Here is a 25,844-nt window from a genome sequence, read left to right as displayed (position 1 = left end):
AATTAATGAAGCCACGTCCAGCCAAACCGTCCAACACATCACTGAGCAAATATGACCTGCAGGACCATCTGAGCCTCCTCCTGTTTAAACCACAGTTCAATGCAACTCAACACTTTCCACTGCACTATTATATTCCTTTAATATATACCACAACAATAACAACAACAGCACTAATAAAGACATGAGTATCAAAAAACCTACATATGTCTAAATATACAAAAATTAAAGAAAAGTATCAATAAATAGAAAATATAAGGAAATAACCTATTATAGGAAACCTGTTCCCCATTGTGTAAGTGTTGGTGGAGGATAACAAACCAAGATGCATTAAACTGTGATTAAAAACCAGGGCTTTTCCACCAAATATTGATTTCTGAACTTTTAAAACTTTATGAATATGAACTTGTTTTCTTTGCATTATTTGAGATCTGAAAGTTCTGCATCTTTTTTGTTATTTCAGCCATTTCTCATTTTCTGCAATAAAAAGCTCTAAATGACAATATTTTTATTTGGAATTTGGGAAAAATGTCTGTAGTTTACAGACATTTAACATTTATGTTAATTTTACTCAAACATAAACCTATAAATAGCAAAATCAGAGAAGCTGATTCAGAAACATAAGTGATCTCTTAATTTAATCCAGAGGTGTATACACATATACACACATATTAGTTCATTCATTGATATAATTAGTTACGTATATATTTTGGTTATTTTGTATGTGTATAAGTCTCCAAAGCTACTCACAGGTTCTATTAATCAAACGTACCATAGCATACTATTTTTTTTTTACTTCAACACTGCTTAATATTTGTTGCATTTTATGTTTAACACTGTCAGTAAAATATATGTATAAAAATAAGGATAGTTAATTAGGTAAATTAAATAATGTTAATGCTAGAAAAAAAGGAAATCACCCCCTCCTGGAAAAGACTGAGGTAAAGAAGAGATGGCTGCCCTAAAATTAGTCACACACTGAAAATTCACTAAAAAACATTTAAATAACTCGTTCCTAAGAGAATACAGACTAAGTTAACTACTAGTTAACGTTAATTAAACAGATAACCGCTAATTAGCTAAGCTAACCACTAACAAGCTAGGCTAAGCGCCAACAAGCTAAGCTAAGCGCTAACAAACTAAGCTAAACGCTAACAAGCTAAGCTAAACGCTAACAAGCTAAGCTAAACGCTAACAAACTAAGCTAACCGCTAACAAACTAAGCTAGCCGCTATCAAATTAAGCTAACCGCTAACAAGCTAACCGCTAGCGTAACAGCACAGCACAGGCCGTGGTCCAGCTAAATGAGTCTAAAATCACACACATTTAGAAGATAAAGCTTCAAACCTGCTTACAAAGTTGAGTAAATGACCTCAGCGGAGTTCTGAGGCTCATCCTGCTCATGCCTGTCTCCAGCTTTATCTGCTTTCCTTTCACCTTTTGGCAAGTACCCCTCGCTGCAGAACCACAAGTCCAGGGGGTGGGGCTGGATCTGATCCAACTCTTCCTACGTCGTGTTTTCATTGGTCTGAAGCAGATCGGACTCTTCCCCATCCGGTTTTACTCACTCGCCTTTCGGAGTCAAGTAAACAATCACGAACGTGAAAGTAAGTTCATAATAGACACATTTTCATTTTGCTAATACTATTAATTAGTTTCGTTGGGTGATTTTACTTAATTGAAAATCTGATTGCTTCTGTTTGTTCGCCGTTTTGATTGTGTATTAATATCTGTAATAATAAATGAACATGGTAGCTGGTAGATAAGACACTCATTGGCATCCTTTATTTTAATTATTTATTTTTTATTTTGTCTTTAGGCCCTTTTTATTAAAGATAAAAAATGAAATAGTTAATATTTATATAGGAAATGTACAGCATTTTATTATGTTTGTAATCACAGACATGTTCCTTCTTTTAAATCTGTATTGTGTGATTTAAATGTGCTACGTAGCAAATAACATTTTGATCTATAAACGGTAAAAGTCTTAAGGTTGGGTTCCAGGATTTATTTGATAAGATAAAATAAGTCCTGGTCGGGAAACGTAAGCGACACGTGTTAAGTTTAACGACGAATTGAAATGCGATGACTTAAAACCAATGAAAAGAAGATATGGGTGGTCAGGAGGTCAGGCTCCACCCCTTGGATCAGATCCAGCCCCACCCCCTGGACTTGTGGTTCTGCAGCGAGGGGTATCTCCCTTTTGGAAGCTCATTAACAAACTTTCATCTTTGGTGGGAAAAAAAAACATCCCTATGTTTAAGCCACCCGTTTTCAGAGAGTGACTCAAATTTAGAGAGCGCCCACATCCTGTGGCCCTCCGAAATGCACCCTATATAAAGGAATGAATGAGCTATTTAGGCTTATACAGATACAGAGACAAAAATTTGGCACGTCGTCATATTTATTAAAGCTCACCTTCCGTAGTTTTTTCTTTCATTTTAAAATGTCTAGTTGTGGTCTCTAGTATGAATGAATGACATGTGAGCCGTTTTTGTAAAAAAAAAGTGCTCAGGTGTCTCTGTATAGCTCTTTTTTAATGGACTGTTTTAGGGGTGTGTCCAAAATGACCGGATTCCAGCTTTGCTCATGAATATTCATACATGCAAACAGAATGCAAATATCTCTCCTCTGATTGGCTAGGAGCACTGCGACGCCCCTCCACCGCTCTGCCGCTCACTGCCTCCCACCTCCTAACTGATGAGCGGTGATGTTGCGTCGCTTCAGCTCCGCCTCTGGGAGTTTCTCGAGCCAAGGTGGGCTGGTCTGTGAGTTTCTGCCTACGTAGGCAGAAAGATAATTCAAAATTCACCCGTTTTTCGGAGGGGGGGAGGGGGGATTTCTTTGCTTAGCTCCTGCAGACAATGGGGGCTGCAAAACAGTTTAATGTGCAGGTGTACACATTCAACTCGGAGAGACCTACTGTATTCCACAAAAAACAAGAAAAATCGGATTTTCGCGGAAGGTGAGCTTTAAATACCGTCCTTGGTTAGAGATGCCATTAAAATATTTTATTTGAGCAATAGAACACGAGAGAGAGTGTGTTATCACGAATAACATCACGGCTTTTATCTAGTGCCGTAGATCATCACAGCCGTGATGTTATTCGTGCTGAGCACCATAGATTAATAGTCCAACCCCCTTAACCACTAGGCCACCTCGCCTTAAATTGCTTTGTTTAAAACTCAGTCGGAAATGCCTTTACACAAAGTTGACTTTCTTTACAGTGAACAAGGGAATACAGACGCATTTCACAACATTCCAGTCCCAGAAATGAAACTGTGTTTCTGACTGAGTTTTAAACAAAGCACTCGACGAGGGTGGGATTCGAACCCACACGTGCAGAGCACAATGAATAGTCCACCGCCTTAAACAGTCGGCCACCTCGCCTTAAATTACTTTGTTTAAAACTCATTCGAAAAATAGAGTTAATTAACTTATTTAATTACCATAAATTAATTAACTTAATTGACTTATTAAGGCGTGGGAACGAGTATCTCATTCCACGTCTTAATTATCTTGCCGCCACGCCTTAGGATCTCATCCCCACACCATGCATTATGGCCATGCATTATTGTTATCTTTTTAAATAAAAAGTTTAAATTTAAAAATATTTTGGAGGTGTGGGGAGGAGGGAAGGAATGTAATTTAGTTTTTGGGAGAAGGATGATCCCACGACACGCCCGTATTTATAACCTCGGTTGATGACGTCTTCACTGACCAAATTTACAACACTGTAAGGCATTGTTAAGTTACGGGACAGCAAAATACAATGGAATTAGGTACATTTACACAAACAAGCAGCAAAACAGGAAATCAGCTTGACAGAACAAATAATAAATTATTTATCAACACCTTATTTACCATTCGTTTGTTATTTATTTACTACTGTCTGTCTACCAGCCTAAGTGCAATAACATTCATATAAAATATATTTTTTAATATTCTAAAAGTATTATGCCAGGCTATATGAAATAAGTGTGATATCATAACACATACGGACATATGTACTAGGGAATCAGTATATAAAAATATTATCAAAATGTAATATTTATATAAAAATAATATAAAAAAATTAATTGTTTAATTAAAAACGTACTTCTCGTTAATCGTTAAAACCCTCGCTGCTGCGGGACTTTTATTATGCATAATAATCGCTTAACAAGCTATATATTTCTTATGTCAGTGTAAAATATTATTAGAATAAAACCTTTTGCATGTTATTTACAGTCATCGCTTATTAAACACGACTGGTTAGGTTTTTATTTAGTAAAACCCTCGCTGCTGCTGGACTTTTAATATTATGTCTCAATTTCTAAACAACACTAACATATAATTTAATTATAATATTTTACATGTTATTTGCAGTGCTTTTATTTATTAAAACCCTCGCTGCTACGGGACTTTTATTCTATGAATCTCAGCTCCTTTAACTCCAGCCTTTTATGGTAACTTCATCCACCCAAGTAAACTTCCCCCGTTCAGTGCAACCGACCTTCAGACAGCTGAGCGAAACGGATGATTGACGGATTTTTGGACCAATAGAATCAGTGAAATGAGGGCCTGCCCATGGCTTTGACCAATGAGCGCGGAGTACGCCAGTAGGGGGCGGAGAGACTGCAAGTTTACAGTAGTTTACTCCAATCAAAACACAGTGCAGCGGGGAGATGAGCAGCTGTGGTGGCCAATGAAATGGCAGTCTGCAGTGACGTGGGAGGGGATAAGTGCTGCTTATGCAATCAGGATCTTGCAAGAGGTTTGGGGCGTGTCTTGGTGCGCAGGAGGTGAAGGATTAGGGTGCAGCAGTGCAGCTCGAGCGTGAGTGGAGGAGGATTGACAGCAGATCCTTTGGGCCCTTTTTTGCAGGTAAGACAGTTTGGGGGGCTTTAATGGCTTGTGCATGCGGTGATCACCTGTCTGACGTCATATAAACCCACCAGCAGTGTGGCAGTACCAGCGCCAGTTTGTGTTTGTGTTGGGAAAGCTGGGGAATGCTTCTGCTGCATGCTGAACTGGGGGAACTGGGAAGACTGGGGCTGTAACTGTGCTACTGGTGCTACTGGTGGTAAGGTTTACTGGTGTGTACTGGTGTGCAAAACCTGTTAAAACTGATTAGCACTGGGATTTTAGCTGAGATTAACAGTTAACTACTGGCCTGTTGGAGTCTAGGCCTCCTGCATGCAGAACGAACCAGGCTACCTATCAGTGGCTGTATTCAATCAACTGCAGGGTTCTAGACTAAGTAAGTTAGCTGGTTTAACTAGTTAAGTGGTTCTGGTGGTCTTGGTCCTGGTGATCATACTGTCTTTATAGCTAACAAACATACTGTAGCCGCTTGTCTCTAGTGGTTTCCATTGTTTGTAGCTAAATTTAGATTCAGTGCAACAATGTCTCTCTTCTGAAAAATCCAGTTTAAGTCCAGTCTTTGGTCTAAGATGGTCTCTGATTGTCAAGGTGGTTAGAAAGCTGGTCAGGTAGAAGATAGCTACAGTAACATAACCTAGACTGCTATGCTAGCTTAGTTGGTTGGTTAACCATGGTCATGGTGGGTGGCCAGCTTGGCTTTGCTGGTCATGGTTGGCGACCAACTTGGTTTTACTGGTCATGGTGGGCATTTAAATTAATTTTGCTGGTCATGGTGGCAATTTAAATTAATAAAGGCGAATAACTTGGTAGTGCTGGTCTTGTTGGGCGACCAGCTTGGGTTTGCTAGTCGTGGTAAGCAACCAAATTCATTTTGCTGGTCATTATGGGTGGCCAGCATGGTTTTACTGGTAATGGTGGGTGGCCAGCATGGTTTTACTGGTAATGGTGGGTGGCCAGCTTAGTTTTGCTGGTCATGGTGAGTGAACAACTTAGTAATGCTGGTTATAGTGGGCAACTGGATTGTTTGTGCTGGTCATGGTGGGCAACCAGCTTAGTTATGCTGGTTATAGTGGGCGACTAAATTTGTTTGGCTGGTCATGGTGAGCAACCAGCTTAGTAATGCTGGTTGTAGTGGGCAACCAGATAGTTTTTTCTGGTCATGGTGGGCGACTAAATTTGTTGTACTGGTCATGGTGGGCAACCAACTTGATTTTGTTGGTCGTGGTGGGCGACTAACTTGATTTTGCTGCTCATTTTGGGTGATCAGCTTGGTAATGCTGGTTATAGTGGGCAACCAGATTGTTTTTACTGGTCATGGTGGGCAACTAAATTTGTTTTGCTTGTCACTGTTGGTGAACAACTTAGTAATGATGGTTATAGTGGGCAACCAGATGGTGGGCGACCAGCTTGATAATGCTGATCATGGTGGGTGACCAGCTTAGTAATGCTGGTTATAGTGGGCAACCAGATTGTTTTTCTGGTCATGGTGGGCGACTAAATTAGTTTGGCTGGTCATGGTGGCTGACCAACTTGGTTTTGCTTGTCATGGTGGGCGTTTAAATTAGTTTTGCTGATCCTGGTGGTCGGCCAGCTTGGTTTTGCTGGATGTTTTATCTTATGAAATGCAGAACATCGCATCAGGATAAGAAGAGCCATATGTGTCCCTCACCCACCCCCTTAAAAAAAACACCTGTTGGCTCATTAGTAGGAACTTTATTTACAAAGAGAGACCATTGCAATCATAGTAACACAACTTACTTAGGATCTGTACACAGTGCTGATTCATCTAGAAACCATTCAGTTCCTTGATATATTATAGTATAGTGTTATTGATATTGTGAAATAGGGGTTGGTAATATTTGAACAGACAAACTGTCCCTTACACTGCAGCAAAATTTCTTATTGGACCGATAGAAAAACTTAAAAATGACCTGAACAAAACTTTCAATGGAAGTCAATGTAAAAAAAAGTTTATAAAGTTTTTTCTTTCTCCTGTAAAGTTGCTGTTTTGGAGATACTTGTTTTTCATTGGACAGCAACGATATGCATGTGCTATTGCAATATTCTACAATTTATTGTTGTAGTACACTTTAGTTACATCACATTCTTTCTATGTTACATTATTCAGTGCAAGTTGATAAACTACTGATACAAAATATAGATATTTTAAGTTTCTACTGACTAACTTTTATTTAGTTGCAGTTTTTAGTATATTTCTGTAAATAATCAGGAATTGTTTAGTGTTTCTTAGTGTGTATTGTAGTAAAATAACTATTAAAAAAACACATTACTTTGAAAACCGATGTGTCTAAGGTATAAAGTGCTGCGCTAGAGAATATTGCATAACCTGACCTCATGTCTCATAATATAAATATACACTTAAAATAGATCATTCTCTGTTTAATACATCTATATATTATCTATAGGTATTATATACTTCACATTTTGAACTACTTCGAATTACTGAAATTAGTTACTTTTTAATGATATTTTTTTAAATGCACTAGTAATTCTGATATCATCATTACTAAACTATACGGAGTAGAACGTCATTGGTCAGACACTCAGGCCAGTCCTTATTGTCCTAAATGTGCATTCTGTGCAGACTGAGATAATACTATTTTCATGCTACATTTTTTTAAAGTGTAAGCTTTTCAGTTGACCTGATATCCTATATACACTGGTCATCATTAGGATTGAATGAGCAGCTTTTTGTTTCAGTGTTCCCTCTAGTGGACAGTCAAAGCAAGTGGCTTTATACAGCTCTCAAAACAATTGAGACCACTTCAGTTTCTGAATCAGTCTCTCTGATTTTGCTATTTATAGGTATAAGTTTGAGTAATTAAATTCCAAATAAAAATATTGTCATTTAGAGCATTTATTTGCAGAAAATGAGAAATGTATAAAATAAAATAAAAAGATGCAGAGCTGTCAGACCTCAAATAATGCAAAGAAAACAAGTTCATATTCATAAAGTTTTAAGAGTTCAGAAATCAATATTTGGTGGAAAACACCTGGTTGGTTTTTAATCACATTTTTCATGCCTCTTGGCAGCATGTTCTCCTCCACCAGTCTTACACACTGCTTTTGGATAACCTTTTGCCTTTAATCCTGGTGCTATAAAGGTATAAAGGTGCTCCAACAGGATATGAGTGTGTGACTTTTTTTGGCCAGGCAATGTATTTAACCTTTTAATTTAAAAGAGGGAAAAGTCTATGAAATCTCTTTTTAACGTCCAGTTAGCTAAATGAATGTGAAAACAAATTTCTCAGTCTAGTTGCTAATGTGCTGTTTTTGGCCAAGCTTTGATTTTATATTTGAGTTTTTTTTTTATGTTTTTCTGATCTAGAAATCCTCTGTCGGAACACAGCCACACAATGGGAAAGAAGAGTCGAGTGAAGACTCAGAAGTCTGGGACAGGAGCCACGGCGGTGGTTTCCCCCAAAGAGATGATGAACCTGATCTCAGAACTCCTGCAGAGTGAGTAAAACACTTTTTCTCAACGACCTACTAACTGCATATGTTTTCCTTCATTCATAGTTTTAAAATAAGTCTTTAATATTAATCTACGATGTAGTAAATAATTTACAGCTCTGGAAAAAAATGAAGAGACCACTTCAGTTTCTGAATCAGTTTCTCTGATCTTGCTATTTATAGGTTTATGTTTGAGTAAAATGAACATTGTTGTTTTATTCTAGAAACTACAGAAAACATTTCTCCCAAATTCAGAATAAAAATATTGTCATTTAGGGTGTTTATTTGCAGAAAATTAGAAATTGTTGTAAAGAAAATGTAAAGAAAACAAGTTCATGTTCATAAAGTTTTAAGTGTTCAGAAATCAATATTTGATGGAATAACCCTGGTTTTTAATCACAGTTTTTATGCATCTTGGCATCATGTTCTCCTCCACCAGTCTTACACACTGCTTTTGGATAACTTTATACTGCTTTACTCCTGGTGCAAAAATTCAAGCAGTTCAGTTTGGTGGTTTGATGGCTTGTGATCATCCATCTTCCTCTTGATTATATTCCAGAGGTCTTCAGTTTGGTAAAATCAAAGAAACTTGTCAATTTTAGGTGGTCTCTTATTTTCTTTTTTTCCAGAGCTGAAGAAAACGAAAAAAGAGTGTGTGTCCAAACTTTTCACTGATATTCTATATATGCATGCTTTAAATTGTATTATTATAATTAATTTATTGGTTTTACATTTTTTATTACTGCATTGATGCACTGGTAGTCGAGACTCTTAAAGAAAATAAAATCATGAATCAATAAATTATTTTAATTTATAGATTATTTTGATTTAACTGGGATTGTTCATTGCATTCCAGAAGTTATACAGTTAAAGAGCTGTTTTTCCTTTGTTGATTGCATGATTACAATACTCTTACTAAAGAATCATATTTATTACTTTATGTTGTTGCATTATTTTGTTGCTATTTGTTATAATAACTTGTTATAGTTGATATAGTTGAGTTATAATCCATGTGTGCTTTATTTTGACGTGTTTTGGTCTGTGTTTTTAGAATGCAGCAGTGCAGCTCCTTCAGCAGGGAAAGAGTGGGAGGAATACGTACAGATCCGAGCTCTGGTGGAGAAGATCCGCAAGAAACAGAAAGGTACGCTATGCAGTTTAACAGCTTTGTTCATTTTCTGTCTTTTATTACACGCCTAAACCTTGGGGATTTATACTTAAGCATTACATAAAAAGTTTTTCTTGTTTGATGTTAGATTTTAAGCGTCAAGGGAGCCAAACACGGGACAGACAAGCGCGGATGCAAAACAAATAGTTTATTAACTACAGGATTAAACAAATATGGATAGTCAGGGGCAGGCAGTAACAAAATGGCAGTGTGAATAAACAACATATCAGAGCGTGTCCAGGCAAACAGAGGTCATAAACAACGAATCCATACACTAGAATAAAAGGGCAAAAGGCAAAAGAGTGGTCAGTAAACAGAAAAAGTTCGAGAACTAGAGAGAACTAACAATAGAAAAGTTCAAATTACAATAGAAAAGAATGGTCAAATAGCAAAAGAGTGGTCAAAAAGTGTCGGCAACTAGAAAACAAAGTATAAAACACATGTGAGGTAGAAGAGCTATACAAGATACATTCAATACCGGGCAACAGTAGAGTGAAAGCTAGGGCTATTTATACTGCAGGGACCAGGTGTTAGCAATCTCAGTAACAAGGTGATCAGGAACACTGATGTGTCACGTGATCCGGCAGTTCCGGAGGACAGAGCGCAGGTGCATTCTGGGAACTGGAGTCTTTCTCAAGAGAATTAGAGTCATTGGCCGGCAGACAGGCAGTGAAGGGTCTGACAATAAGAAACATTAATGCAAATTTTAATTGTAATAGAGATTATATATAAAAAAGAAGTAAATCTGCAACTTTAAAAATATAATGAATAACAATCATAAAATTGGCACTGTCTTCAACTTCATTTAAATTTATTTATTTATTTTTCTGAATATAAAACAAACATTTCATGTCCTCCAAACCTTTTGTTATCTTTGTCTAGTTTTTACGTCTATTTTCAAACCTGCAGAATTTGGGTTGATTCCTGTTACTGATCTGGAATTATTAGGAAGAGTAAAGAGAAAACAGGCAGCTTCTCCAAGTGTCCTGTAGGAGATTTTAAAGCCCTCAAATTTCCAGAATGAATTTTTAAGTTATATTACTGCAGAGAATAAGGGTTTTGTATCACCTACATCTATAGCCAGTATACAATCCAAGGCCTGTAAACAGGTTAAATCAGCCTATAGGACTAAATCTCAGTGTGAATCCAGTGGGTCTGATCTGATCACTCGTCTCTTGTCCTCTGTTCCAGGGGTCTCTGTGGTGTTTGAGGGCAGCAGGGAGGATTATTTCCCTGAACTGATGTCCTGGGCTGCAGAATGCGGCGCGTCGTGTGATGGGTTTGAGATCAGCAGCTTTGCAGATGAAGGATATGGTCTTAAAGCCACCAGAGATATCAAGGTTTGTGTTTAATCACCTTCAATGCATTTCTTTCTTTTTATGATTTTTTGCATTGTGAATTTAATATTGAAGACTATATTAAAGCTATACAGGAACATGTGCTGATTTTTTTCTTTTTTTTTAAAGAAAAGGTGTTTAACAAACCAGAATATGTTTAATTCTTCAGATTACTCTCTTTGAGGACAGATCTGCACACTCTTGGTTTACTCTTGGTCACCTGGAATAGTTTTCTCAGCATCTTGAAGGAAGGAGTTCCTGGAGGTCACATTAGCCCAAGCCTGAACCATAAACTGTCATTATGAGCCCAATTTAAACTTAATTTTTTTAATTAAGTAGAGCATTGTTAAAACTGAGCTTTTAAAAACATTTTCGGGCTGTTTGAATGAGCAAAATCTCTTCAGAATGATGTTAATTAACATTGCAACACTGAAGAAACATAGACCTATAAGACCTTTTAATAAAAATGTTTATTTAGAGCAAAATTATCTCCAATCTCCAAATTATTAAAACATGAATGTGAACAATGATCAACAGCCTGAACACTGGTAAATTAGGCTACAAGAATGATGTCAGAATGACTTTCCTCTAATCTAATATTTAATTTAACAAAAAAAAACAAAACTTTCTAAACATTTTGTTTTTTTTTTATATTCAGCTTATAGACTAAGTGCAAAAACACAAAAAAACAACAATAAGGCTATGTACTGCACAATCATTAAACCCAAATAGACCAACAACAACAACAACATAATTTACAGTGACTTTCCTCTACTTTAATATGATTAACAAGGTTTAAGAATATAAAACTCTTTCTGAACAAACAAACATTTTATTTATCATTTTAATATTTAGCATTAGGGGTGCGTCATATTGTATCGTACGCTATAATATCGCCAACGTTTTTGAATATGGTGAGTAATATTATACCCTGAAATATAGTGCCATATCACTCACATCTAATTATCACATCAGGGTTCTACTTTTTTGCTGTTTTTAGCAAAAGAAAAGTTCAAACTGTTCTAATTTCCCTTTATATATCTACTAGAGACAGATTATATCTGTCCAGTATTTATTGTACTTTAATCCTGGATATATGGAGATATTAGAAGTGCATTTATTATAAGTATCATGACATTCTGGATCATTGACTTTTTGTATTATTTTACATCTTAGTTAGGGCTGTGTCATATCATATAGTGTGCCATAATAAAATGTTAATTTCTTTTTGTTGCAGTACTGTATTCTTATTTTATTTCATTGTGTGTAAAAGTGTTTTGTCATATTTCCAAGAGTATCGTTATTGAGAAAATACCATAAAATATTATTTTAGGGGCTTATCGCCCACATCCAAAAAAAAACAAAAAAAAGCAATTAGACAGTGCACTACAAGTCAGTTGCATAATGTGGACAAGCGGAGGAGCTCATAACATTCTAACTTGTGCAAATTTTTCCTTAAACACAGTTTGATTTGTTATTTTGCTATATTGTGATCATCACTCCATATATATATATATATATATATATATATATATATATATATATATATATATATATATATATATATATATATGTTATATATATATATATATATATAGTTATATATATATATATATATATATATATATATATATAGTTCAGATATTTGTATATGTCTACTGTAAGTTAGCAGCGGGTTGCCATATTGTCTTTGTCTTACATTGTTTAAAGATGTGTCCTCTTTTAAAAGGAGATGCTATAGAAGACCTATATCTGCGTCCCTTGAGAGCCTTTAAATGATACAGCCTTCCTAAATGGAAATATCGGAAACGGTGCTGTATGGCAGAGAAATATGATGTCTCAGTTCAGAAAAAAATAGTATTTTGCCTCTCTGCACTGGTCAGGACCTAGCAAAAGTGGTTCTGATTAGGACCACCAGTGAACTGGTGACTGGGTCATGTGAAGTAGAAAAAAAGCTCTGGAAAAAAAAAATAGGAGACCCACTTTAAAATGATGAGTTTCTTTGATTTTACCAATTTAAAAACCTCTGGAATAAAATCAAGAGGAAGATGGATGATCAAAAGCCATCAAACCACCAAACTGAACTGCTTGAATTTTTGCACCAGGAGTAAAGCAGCATAAAGTTATCCAAAAGCAGTGTGTAAGACTGGTGGAGGAGAACATGATGCCAAGATGCATGAAAACTGTGATTAAAAACCAGGGTTATTTCACCAAATATTGATTTCTGAACTCTTAAAACTTTATGAACATGAACTTGTTTTCTTTGCATTATTTGAGGTCTGAAAGCTCTGCGTCTTTTTTTTTGTTATTTCAGCCATTTCTCATTTTCTGCAAATAAATGCTCTAAATGACAATATTTTTATTTGAAATTTGGGAAACTGATTCAGAAACTGAAGTGGTCTCAATTTTTTTTTACAGAGTTGTATACATGTAGAAAAATCCCACAAGTTAAAAAATAGTCTAGAAGATTATAATAAATTGCGCAATGATTTCCATGTATAAGAAACATAAGAAAAACAACTTATCAATCAGTAATAATTCATTAATTTAATTGAATATAATTTTATATATTTATTTTATTCCTGAATCAACCCCTTAATCCAGTGTACAGGCCTAAATCCACCTCTACTACTACTATTAAGATGTGCCGACTGTAATAAAGGAATGAGTTTTCTGCTGTTTTCCAGATGATCAGAGTTTTTATTCCAGCTGTCTGTCTGAAGAATTGATCAGCACAACCAAACCAGCGTTTTACTAGAGCGCTTTTTACTGTAGAAATCAATGCTGTCCACTTCCTCTCAAAAGCAATGTGATTACTGTTACATATAGATGTAATAATCATTGTCATTTTCCTCAGAGCGACTTGTTAGCTTATTAGAAACAGCCTGAATTGCGGCGTAACCTGAGCATTGAAGGGAGCGGAGGAATAGAAGCTATTGATTGGTCATCTTTTGCTTTCAGACGAGGCTGAGTTTAGTTCAGTGGTCAATACGCTTCCATGCGGCTGCGGCGTGAGTCCTCATCGATGTTTTCAATTGCCTCCATTCACTGCTGGTCAAAGCCGTGCGACTGTAATGTACTGGAGACGGAGTGTGCAGTTATTGCAGTGTTTAGATTATTCTGATTTAGTGATTATGTTTGGATCGAGTGATGAGAGGCCAGCGCTCTGCTCTGCTGTTTTGACGTCTGTCTGCTCTGTGAGTTTACAACAGGTTATAAAAAAACAAGCTGAATAAAAAACTGTTGTATCTGAATCTCCTGCTCTTTCTGTGTTCTGCAGGCAGAGGAGCTGTTTCTGTGGATCCCCAGGAAGATGCTGATGACGGTAGAATCAGCTAAAAACTCTGTTCTTGGTGAGTTCGGAAGAATTGCAGATCCAGAATTTAACCTGAAAGCCCTTTTACACTGATTCAGATGCACTTTTTTGCTTTTTTGTTTTCTTTAAATGGGTCTAGACATGCCAGAGCTTTTATAAATGTCAATTCTTCCAGTTTTAGCAACCAGAATCAAGAAACTGAGGATTAAAATGGGTTTCAGAGATAACAACCAAAAAAAATAAAATTGAAAACCTCTGGAATATAATCAAGAGATGGATGATCACAAGCCATCAAACCACCAAGCTGAACTGCTTGAATTTTTGCACCAGGAGTAAAGCAGCATAAAGTTATCCAAAAGCAGTGTGTAAGACTGATGGAGGAGAACATTCCAAGATGTATAAAAAAACAGGGTTATTCCACCAAATATTTTTTTCTGAACTTGAATGAATATGAATATGAACTTGTTTTATTTGCATTATTTGAGGTCTGAAAGCTCTGCATCTTTTTGTTCTTTCAGCCATTTCTCAAATTTTCTGCAAATAAACGCTCTAAATGACAATATTCTTATTTGGAATTTGGGAGAAATGTTGTCTGTAGTTTATAGAATAAAACAACAATGTTCATTTTACTCAAACATAAACCTATAAATAGCAAAATCAGAGAAACTGATTCAGAAACTACTATATACTAAATACTTTGATGTGAACTGTGTTTCAGGTCCGTTGTACAGTCAGGACCGGATTCTGCAGGCCATGGGGAACGTCACCCTGGCCCTCCACCTGCTCTGTGAACGGGCGAACCCCGCCTCCCCCTGGCTGCCCTACATCAAGACCCTGCCCAGCGACTATGACACACCTTTATACTTCGAGGAGGAGGAAGTGCACCACCTGCTGGCCACCCAGGCCATTCAGGACATGCTGAGCCAGTACAAGAACACAGCGCGCCAGTATGCTTACTTCTACAAAGTCATCCATGTGAGTACATGACTTTTATTTTTTTTTTAATGGTTTATTTTGTATTAAAGATACATTCTGTAGGAAAAGAGAGCGAGCATGTGAAATAGCTGGAGCGGTCCAATTTTAAAACATCACAGAGTAGTCTGCTCCGCCCACCCCTCCCCAGCCACGATGCTACCTCGGGTTGCCAAGTTGGGCTGAATCCAGTGAAAGACGCATTCAGTAATTTCTACCATGGCAAGAAAGTAGGGGTGTCACGATTTCGATATTTTATCGAAATCAATCGAAATTAAGTCAAAAAGATGATCGATGATCCCTCCCTCTAAGCTACGCTACGCAAATGGCGCAGCACACTGTAGCCGATGCCGCGGACATTGTGACTGCTCAAAGAGCAGCCCTTTCTCCAGAGAATGTGAACATTCTCATCTCCTTAAAAAAAAACATACAAATATAAAAATAACAGTAGTTTTGTCTAGCCTCAAATATGTTAATAGTTTTGGTACCTTAAGAAGCATCTTTCTGTCAGATAAAGTTAATAATATATCTTTATTAAAGAAAAAAAACTTGTCATTCTCAGGGACCGAGTCTTATTTTTTATGTTTAACTGTTATAGTAGGACAGAGTTCAGTTTGTTAAGGCTCTAATTGTTCTATTATTTTGTACATAACTGTTCCTGTATTGTTTTATTATTTATTTTATGTTGCACATTGCTGTTTTAATAGTGCACACTGCTGCTACCAAAAAAAGCCACTAGATGGCATTACGTATATATCTTAATTAAATTATTTAAATTTGACCATTAGTGCCTAATGTGGTGTATTACAGATCACTTGGATCACTTTGCATCACTTATATCAAGCCCACCTTTTGAAATAAGATATGGTAAATTTGATGAATCAAACCAATGACTGACCATAGACTAATCTAAAACTGGCATAGGCCTCTCTGCAGTAATAAATAAATAAATAAATAAAAGAAAATCGATAATCGAATCAAATTGTGACCGTAATTTATCGGAAATAAAATCGAATCGAGGATTTAGAGAATCGTGACACCCCTACAAAAAAAGTTATATTATAATCCGGCTCATGTGAACTATATCCGTAGCTAGCTAAACTTGCCTCATGCATCGCTAGCTGCGTTAGCCTAAACCAGGCCTGTTATGCCTGAAAAATCCCACTGCTCCAAAAATACACACCCCAGAGAGCTGGAGTAGAGTGGAGACTTTACAGGTGCTAGTAATATAACTACTGCTTAGCTTAGCAAAGCCAGTAGGAAAGACAGATAATGGAAAGGGACTCTTCTAAAACCTGTATCTAACGTTATATTGACTGCTAAACAGCTAAATAGCTAAAAAGTTGCTAGGGATGGCCATAAGTAATGTTTACCATTAATCGTTTTAGAAAATTAGAAACAAAATTATTTGAAGTCTGAAAGCTCTGCATCTTTTTTGTTATTTCAGCCATTTCTCTTTTTCTGCAAATAAATGCTGCAACATTTTTATTTGGAATTTGCGAGAAATGTTCATCCAAAAGCCAAAAAGCAGTGTGCAAGACTGGTGGAGGAGAACATGATGCCAAGATGCATGAAAACTGTGATTAAAAACCAGGGTTATTCCACCAAATATTGATTTCTGAACTCTTCTGAAAAAATAAGAGATCACTTAAAAATGATGAGTTTCTTTGATTTTACCAAATTGAAAACCTCTGGAATATAATCAAGAGGAAGATGGATGATCACAAGCCATCAAACCAAACTGAACTGCTTGAATTTTTGCACCAAGAGTGACATAAAACTATCCAAAAGCAGTGTGTAAGACTAGTGGAGGAGAACATGATGCCAAGATGCATGAAAACTGTGATTAAAAACCAGGGTTATTCCACCAAATATTGATTTCTGAACTCTTAAAACTTATATATGAATATGAACTTGTTTTTTTTGTTGCATTATTTGAGGTCTGAAAGCAGCTCTGCATCTTTTTTTTTATTATTATTATTTCAGCCATTTCTCTTTTTCTGCAAATAAATGCTCTAAATGACAATATTTGTATTTGGAATTTGGGAGAAATGTTGTCTGTAGTTTATAGAATAAAACAACAATGTTCATTTTACTCATTTTATTTAAACATATACCTATAAACAGCAAAATCAAAGAAACTGATTGTCCTATTAGTGGGATGTTACAGGTTAGGACTATTTTATTGTATTATATAATGGACAAGCTCCACCACTGGTTTATACACACAGGACTTCCAGAGTCAGTGGCTCCTTTAAGCAGCTTCTGCTACAACTTATTCAGCCTCGGTAGTTGTGTACAGCTGTGCGTTACTCCTCTCAGTGATCAGGTGTGGAAATCAGGTCTTAAAAGGTTTTAGCTGCTGGCAGCACATTGGAGATGGGTAAAAGGAGCTTTATAATGCCCTCTTGCACCCAATTTCAGGGGCTCTGATAAGCTGCCATTGACATGGTTTAGAAGCTGGGGTGCTGTGGGCTTCTGGGGGCAGCAGGGGGAGCTGTTCACCCCTCCATGAGTGTGCCGCCCTTCAACCCACAGTGAACACGGCGCACGGGGCACAGATACAAGGCCGTCACTGTTTTTTATGGCTCTTTTGGAATCAAAGCTCGAGCTGCAGTTAGATTATTACGAGGGTTAAGATTAATAAGGGCTGGGATTTTATTAACATTAACATTTCATTAAATATGATTGTTATAATTAATAATATGGTTAATTCTCTTCTTGAGACTTGTTAGATTTTTAGTGAGCAGTTCTCTGTCTCTGTATTTTCCACAGCTGAGTGTTGCAGTGTCTCTCTGATGATGGTGATATTTAGGCTTGTCCTCATTAACCTGATTGACCTTATGTTTCTGAAAGTGTCCACTACCTGTGATTAAGCTGGCTGAGATATTTATTGCTAATGAAAAAAGCTGCAGTGTTATGTAGCAACCAGTCAGAACCAGTGATCTACAAAAAATTACCTCTTTTTCTTTCCTGGAAGAAAAAATAAACCTTATCTTTCAACCATTTCAACACAGAGATTAACCGATCAGTGTTTGTTTTGGATCACCTGACCCTATTGTCCTTTTTGGCCACCTCTAAACAAACATTGTAAATCTAAGGGATTTACTTATTCAAATATATATATTTTTTCAGAAGAGATATGCAGCTCTGGAAGAAAATGAGACTTTCACTTCAGTTTCTGAATCAGTTTCTCTGATTTTGATATTTATAGGTTTATGTTTGACTAAAATGAACATTATCGTTTTATTCTATAAACTACAGACAACATTTCTCCCAAATTCCAAATAAAAATATTGTCATTTAGAGCATTTATTTGCAGAAAATGAGAAATGGCTGAAATAAAAAAAAAGATGCAGAGCTTTCAGACCTTAAATAATGCAAAGAAAACAAGTTCATATTCATATATACGTTTTTAGAGTTCAGAAATCAATATTTGGTGGAATAAACCTGGTTTTTAATCACAGTTTTCATGCATCTTGGCATCATGATCTCCTCCACCAGTCTTACACACTGCTTTTGGATAACTTTATGTCTTTACTCCTGGTGCAAAAATTCAAGCAGTTCAGTTTGGTGGTTTGATGGCTTGTGATCCTCTATCTTCCTCTTGATTATATTCCAGAGGTTTTCAATTAGATAAAATAGTTCTCTGTAGTTTATAGAATAAAACAACAATGTTAATTTTACTCAAACCTATATCTGCAAATAGCAAAATCAGAGAAACTGATTCAGAAACTAAACTCATTTTTTTCCAGAGCTGTATATTTTGGCTGAAATTTAAGCAGTACCGATTTAGAGACCATACTTGATTCTGTTAATGATGTTGATTATTGTATGTTAGACACATTTCAGATCTCACTGTTAAAAACTGTTTTTTTATGCTTGTGTGTTCTGCCATGACATTGTGTGGGCATTTAACAATTTATTGCTTGTCCCGCAGTGGACAGTAGCTCAGTGGGTGTTAATAATGATGATGACCGGTGGTGTCTGGCTGGAAATGTCCACATAAACGGAGAAGCAACTGTGGCAGAAATCCATAATGCACTTCTACGGGTCTTTGGGCACAATATTAGTTCCTGTACCTGACTTTTGGCATGTGTGTATTATATCCTAGCAGCAGCTGAATGAGTTGTGTCCCAGTGAAATGCATTAATCAGATGTCTGATATTATTCCTAAATTTAATTTAATGATCAAGTTTATAAATTTGTGAGGAAATCCTCCATCGTGCAAAAGTGACGTTTTGAAGTGATGCTCTGATATGACTATTAATTTTAACCGTGCCTTTAATCAGACCAATAAATATTAGCTTTGTTTATGTTCCTCTTTTTCTTGGCTATTAAAGAAGCAATAATCTGCTCTGCTCCCCCAAATTCCAGAGCCAGTGTCTGCCAGGGCATTTTGTCTCTTTCATTAGATGACTGTCAATTAGAAAAAAGGTAATATTTCACATTATTGTCAAGATAAGCCATCAAATATTCATGGGAATAGTTAATGTATTTGTCATGGTGTCATCGAGTCTATTGACATTTTTCTTTATTAAATGTTTTCTAGTGTTCAGCTGTGTGTGCTGGGGGGGGGGGCGTCGGGGGTTGTGGGGGTGTTGAGTAATTAGGCGGAGCTTTATTGTTTTCCCTGCCACAGCCTTGTCTTAATCAGCTGAATTTGTGCCAATTTGACTACAGTAATACAGGTGACAGATAATATTAACACGGGTAATCTGGTATCCGTTAGCTCTTTTATTCAGAGAGTTCTTCAGTTGTGGGAAGAACGTGTGTGTGTGTGAGGTTGGCGAGGATGAGGTGTGTGTGTGTGTAAAAGAGTGAGAGTTAGTTATGAGCTTTAATCCGTATTTCAGCATAAATAAAATGTAAAAAAAAAAATAAAAATAAAAAGATTTTTAGGTGTCTGATCATCCCATTTGTATATTATTGTGTATTAATTGTTGCTGATCAGATCATTAACGGCCTGCAGTATCTCAGAAAACACTGATAATAATTTATTATATTTTTTTATGGGACGACACTGAAGATATGACTCTGAAACGTAAAGTGGTCAGTGTACAGCTTTTGAATAACAGTGTACATTTACTGTGCCCTCAAAATAACTCAACACACAGCCATTAATGTCTAATCCGCTGGCAACAAAAGTGAAATTTTCACTGTTATACAAACCGTACACTGTCCTTTTGAGCCTGAGCCGACATTTTTTGAGTGAGTACAGCGTTAAAAATGAGCTTTTTTGGAATGTTTGAATGAGTGAAATCTAAAAGATTAAAACACGAACAATACGGGGGTGTCACGTGAGGTGATAGGAGATGGCCGCCTGAAACTTCGCTCCGCTCCTAAATATTCTAAAAATAGCTTTTTCTTCTCCGAAAAGGACATTCTGCTTTTAAAAAGGTACTACTATCCGTTTCTGAAACATGTCGGATCCACAAAATGACAAGGACTTTCCAATTTTTGCCTCGTCTCGCCCTCAAACAGGCAAGAAAAAAGAACCGCATGTGTCCAACGAACGGCTAAAGCTAACATGGACGCCACGGCGTCAGCAGCTCCGTCTGATTCAGACCTGATCCTTGCCGAGATTAAGTCTGTTGGGTCGTGGCTGGACACCATGGATGGGCGACTGAACACAATCGCTGTATCAATCTCATCTATGGAAAGAGCTATCACCAACCTCACTCAGCGGGTCCAACAAACCGAAAGTAGGCTCAATGTAGCCGAAAACAGAATCTCGGCAGGCGAGGATGCTAACGATAAGCAGGCTACGATTCTCGCGTCTCTGACGGCAACGGTGGGCCAGCTTCAGGCCAAGGTCGATGATTTGGAAAACAGAGGACGACGGAAGAATTTAAAAATCATCGGCCTACCTGAAAAAGCCGAGGGTTCCACACCAAGAAATGCTTCCCTCTTGGGTCGGTCTTTCTCAGGATTTCCATCCCCTTGACGTAGAGCGTGCCCACCGCTCTCTCGCTCCTGCACCAGCCTCAGGTTCTCCACCGAGGAGCGTCCTTGTCCGTTTTCTGCGGTTCCCAGATAGGGAGGCTGTCCTGAGAGCCGCGGCTAAGAAGCGTGAGATGTCCTTTCAGGGTTCCCGGCTCCACTTTTACGCAGATCTGTCATCGGAGGTTCTTCGGAAACGCCTTACATTTGACACCGTTTTGAAACGCATGGTACAACGCAACATGTTTCGTGGGTTTGCGTACCCCGCCAGGCTTAGATGCGTTCATGAAGGACCGATCCGGCTGTTTGAGGATCCAAAATCCGCTCTCACCTTTCTGGAATCCCTCGGACCAGAGTGAGTTTTCTTACTTGTACCTGTTCTGGCTTAATGTCCTAGTTATATTTTATTTTTATTTTTTCGGAGATGTCTTCACTTTAAAACCAGCAGTCTCTTCACCACCCAGGGCATTTTGTTGAGGTGTTGTTGTTTTAGTACTGGGTGGATGACAAATAGACATAAAACACAGTTTGTATAACTTTCTCATTTGACTAATATTAAGTTTTCTTGCTGGTTCGTAATATACATGGAGCCGCTGTTGTCCTCAGGAGGTCCCGATGTTTGTCCTGTGATATGTTTGATTTTGGTGACCTGCTAGATCTGATTAAACTGCCCCGTCATTTGGGGACGGGGCTGGGAGGGTGGGTAAGGGGATGTTATTGTTATTGTGTTCTTTGTTTAATTTTGTTCTACTATATAACTGCTCAATCTCTCGCCGCACAGTATGTTATCTTTGCATATGATTATAATACAAGCCTACTTTTAAATCATATTTATTATGAATGATACTTTGAGGTTGGTTACATGGAATGTTAAGGGTATGGGCAATGTTATAAAAAGGAAAAAAATCTTAACGTCCTTAAAGAAAGATAAAATATCAATCGGATTACTACAAGAAACGCATCTCACTGATGCAGAACATGCTAAACTTATGCGTGATTGGGTAGGTCAAGTCTATTTTTCTTCTTTTACATCGAATAAACGGGGTGTAGCTATTCTTATAAATAAAAATATTCCGTTCATCCTCGACTTCGAAAAGCGGGATCCCGAAGGTCGTTATATTCTAATTGTTGGCTCCATTTTGGGACAATCTATCACTATAATGAATGTTTATGCCCCCAATGTAGACTGCCCTCAATTTATGTCTCACATCGTTTTGTTGTTTAATCAGTACTGTAAAGGATTAGCCCTTTTGGCCGGGGACTTTAATTGTGTGCTGGACGATACATTAGATAGATCATCATCTGTGCCATCATCAAATCAGAAATCTTCCAAAACCCTTAAAAAACTCTGCAGTGATTCTGGCCTTGCTGACATATGGAGAGAGCGGCACCCCATGATCAAAGATTATACATTTTATTCTCATCCACACCAATTATATTCAAGATTAGATTATATTTTTATACCGGTTAGTTATATACATTCAGTAATTGATTGTAAAATTGGCCCCATTTTGCTCTCAGATCATAGTCCGGTTTATTTGAGCTGTAATTTCTGTGTAACTTTACCAAGGACAAAAAATTGGAAATGTAATTCGTCATTATTGAGTAATGACACATTCTGCGAATCAATCTGGAATTCAATAAAATACTACTGGTCAGAAAATCAACACTCCCCAGTCTCCCCGTGCATAATCTGGGATGCTGCCAAAGCCACAATTCATGGCCATATAATCAGCCAGAGCTCGTTTATTAAAAAATCACGAGAGGAGAGACGACGCACTCTAGAGGCCGAGCTTCTCCGATTGGAACAGCAACATAAACAAATACCTAATCAACATAATTGGAATCAGTTGATTAAAGCAAGGGCACAGTTCAATCTCCATTACACGGATTATATAAAGAAGCTCCTTTTTTTAACTAAGCAAAATTTTTATGAGTACGGGAACAGACCGAGCAGACTGTTGGCGTATCAACTAAAGGCAGATCAGAACATGAAATCCATAAAAGCAATTAAAACAAATAATGGTGACATTACATATGACCCACATTTAATAAATGAAACTTTTCGAGATTTCTATAAAAATCTCTACTCAGCACAGCCCAAGAGCGGTGTAAATATTGAAGCTTATCTTGATCAGATTGTTCTACGAGTAGCTTCCGAAGCCGAAATAGCAGACCTTAGCTCACCGTTCACTGAGGAGGAGGTTTGGGAGGCTATTCAGTCTATGCCCTCTGGTAAGGCTCCAGGACTAGACGGATATTCTGTGGAGTTTTATAAGAAATTCTGGCCTGAGTTATCACCTATTTTTATGCCTGTTCTCCACCACATTTATGAACAAAATGTTATGCCAGATTCATGGAGAGCCGCATCTGCTTCTTAAAAAAAATAAAAATCCACTGGAATGCTCTTCTTATAGACCGATAAGTTTATTGAATGTGGACTTTAAAATGATTTCTAAAGTGCTAGCTCGAAGACTTGATGGTTTATTACCACGGTTAATACATGCCGACCAAACGGGATTTGTAAGATCAAGATATGGTTCAGACAATGTGCGTTGAGCTCTCAATATAATAGACCACCTTAGTAGAAACACGGACCCAGCACTAATTGTTTCTCTTGACGCTGAAAAAGCGTTTGACAGGGTCCATTGGGATTTCTTATTCGCGGTACTGGAGAAATCAAACTTGGGATCAGTTTTTATCAATTTAATTAAATCACTGTACTCACACCCAGCTGCCATAGTTAATACAAACAATCTTAATTCTGGAATGTTTCCAGTGGCTAGGGGCTGTCGTCAGGGGTGCCCACTCTCTCCTCTCCTTTTTTCCTTAGTAATTGAACCCTTAGCTCAGTCAATCAGAGGTGTAATATACTTCTTTCTGAAGTATATTACCCTGAAATATCATGATATTATTTTAGGGCCATATCGCCCACCCCTAGTATATATATGTAACCCAAGTTGTTGGGTGCAGTATTGTATTGTATTGTATCGTCTACCTGTATTATTTTCAAGTCTATATGAAGTCTGTATCCTTCCACTAGGTGCCAGTAGATATTTGTGGATGGTGTACTGTATGGAATGAGCTGTAAATCTCTCTCTAAAGCTCATCGTTTGTCTTAAAACTTTTTTTTCTTTAGTCTTCAGAAGTCCAAAACCCCGCGTGAAGTCTCCAGAGCTGAAGGCTAGTACTAGTGTGCTCCTTTTTTTATTTTTTTGAGCGTGCATTTCGGCCCAGTGCTGCTGAGGGTGGTGGAGGAGTCAGAAGTGATACGTGCATATAACTGTTTCTTGCTTGGCTGGAGATTTCAGGGGGGGGGGGGGGTGGGGGGTGTCGTCGCTCTGGCCCCTTCGGAGAGTGTCCTGTCCGCACTCTTCCTCGGCTCAGGTTGGAGCCGGTGTCACTGTAATGACTACTGTCAATGTCAGCCTCTCGTCGGAGGCGGCCGCAGATGACCGGGCTGGAAAATTAGCTTGTCGCATCGGCTTTGAATTGAATTGACCTGATTGTACCTTCCGCACATGTTGAGAGAGGAGACTGACACCACCTCGCAACCAACACACACTCATACACCCCTCCCACCAACCCCTCCGTCCCTCCGTCCCTCTGTCCCTCCATCCCTCAGTCCCTCCACCAGTCGCTCGCCTTTATACTGCTGCCCCCCCTGCCCACATCCATCCACCCACCCCTCCCAATGCTTTTCTGCCTGCCTGCTTGCTTTGGACTCTACCCCACCTCCATCACATCACCCCCTGTACCCTCTTCAATCTGCATTGGCTGGAAGTCCAAGAGTCTAGGCCCTCTGTCTGCTGCAATTGGGGTTCTATTATTTATGTGTATGTATATATATACATACAGGGGTTGGACAATGAAACTATAACACCTGTCATTTTAGTGTGGGAGGTTTCATGGCTAAATTGGAGCAGCCTGGTGGCCCATCTTCATTAATTGCACATTGCACCAGTAAGAGCAGAGTGTGAAGGTTCAATTAGCAGGGTAAGAGCACAGTTCTGCTCTGAATATTGCAATGCACACAACATTTATGGGTGACATACCAGAGTTCAAAAGAGGACAAATTGTTGGTGCACGTCTTGCTGGAGCATCTGTGACCAAGACAGCAAGTCTTTGTGATGCATCAAGAGTCACGGTATCCAGGGTAATGTCAGCATACCACCAAGAAGGACCAACCACATCCAACAGGATTAACTGTGGACGCTGTAAGAGGAAGCTGTCTGAAAGGGATGTTCGGGTGCTAACCCGGATTGTATCCAAAAAACATAACCACGGCTGATCAAATCACGGCAGAATTCAATGTGCACCTTAAATTATTGTAGTCTAAAACCAGGTGTTTCAGTTTCATTGTCCAACCCCTATATATATAAATATTATTATGTATATATCTAATTTTCCTCTGTCTGAAGAAAAGGGATAGACTGTCGTCAAAGGCGACTGCCCTCTGAGGCATATCCGAGTGCCGTTCCTGTCCGCAGGGGACCAATGATCGCAGTGCTGTCCTTACCAGGACTATATGTGTGTATGGGTGTATATGTGTGTATATGAGTGTGTGTGGGGGAGGTGGACCTCATAAGGTGACCCCCAGTATGCAGCGAATGCAAAGTAACCTTGGTGTGCTGCATCTGCTGCTGTTGATGAGAAATGAATAGGGTCCCTGAGGTACCCTCTCGCCGCCACCCGCCCCCTCCGCCCCCCTCCCCTCGTCGTCCCCGTATCTCACACGAGATAGTTGTTTGACCTTCCTGGTGTGGCGAGC

The 25,844-nt window shown here is 38.0% G+C and overlaps 1 protein-coding gene across 2 annotated transcripts in view; it reads left to right on the top strand.

The window, feature by feature from the left end:
* Positions 1-4,757: 4,757 nt before the first annotated feature.
* The window catches only part of setd3 (SET domain containing 3, actin histidine methyltransferase), a 58,333-nt gene continuing 37,246 nt past the window's right edge, over positions 4,758-25,844 (top strand). The window contains exons 1-6 of one of the 2 annotated variants that reach the window (XM_022673270.2): positions 4,758-4,863; positions 8,213-8,343; positions 9,389-9,481; positions 10,697-10,845; positions 14,123-14,195; positions 14,877-15,133. In XM_022673270.2, coding sequence (XP_022528991.2) covers positions 8,241-8,343; positions 9,389-9,481; positions 10,697-10,845; positions 14,123-14,195; positions 14,877-15,133 — 675 coding nt within the window. In that variant the 5' untranslated portion in view covers positions 4,758-4,863; positions 8,213-8,240. Of the gene's footprint in view, positions 4,864-4,966; positions 5,063-8,212; positions 8,344-9,388; positions 9,482-10,696; positions 10,846-14,122; positions 14,196-14,876; positions 15,134-25,844 lie in introns of those variants that run through there. The other variant, XM_049464133.1, reaches the window with a different exon arrangement.

Source organism: Astyanax mexicanus, chromosome 14 (assembly GCF_023375975.1).
Source record: "Astyanax mexicanus isolate ESR-SI-001 chromosome 14, AstMex3_surface, whole genome shotgun sequence".
Classification (NCBI taxonomy): domain Eukaryota; kingdom Metazoa; phylum Chordata; class Actinopteri; order Characiformes; family Acestrorhamphidae; genus Astyanax; species Astyanax mexicanus.
Note: the sequence above shows the minus strand (reverse complement) of the source record. Positions and strands in the feature narration are given on the sequence as shown.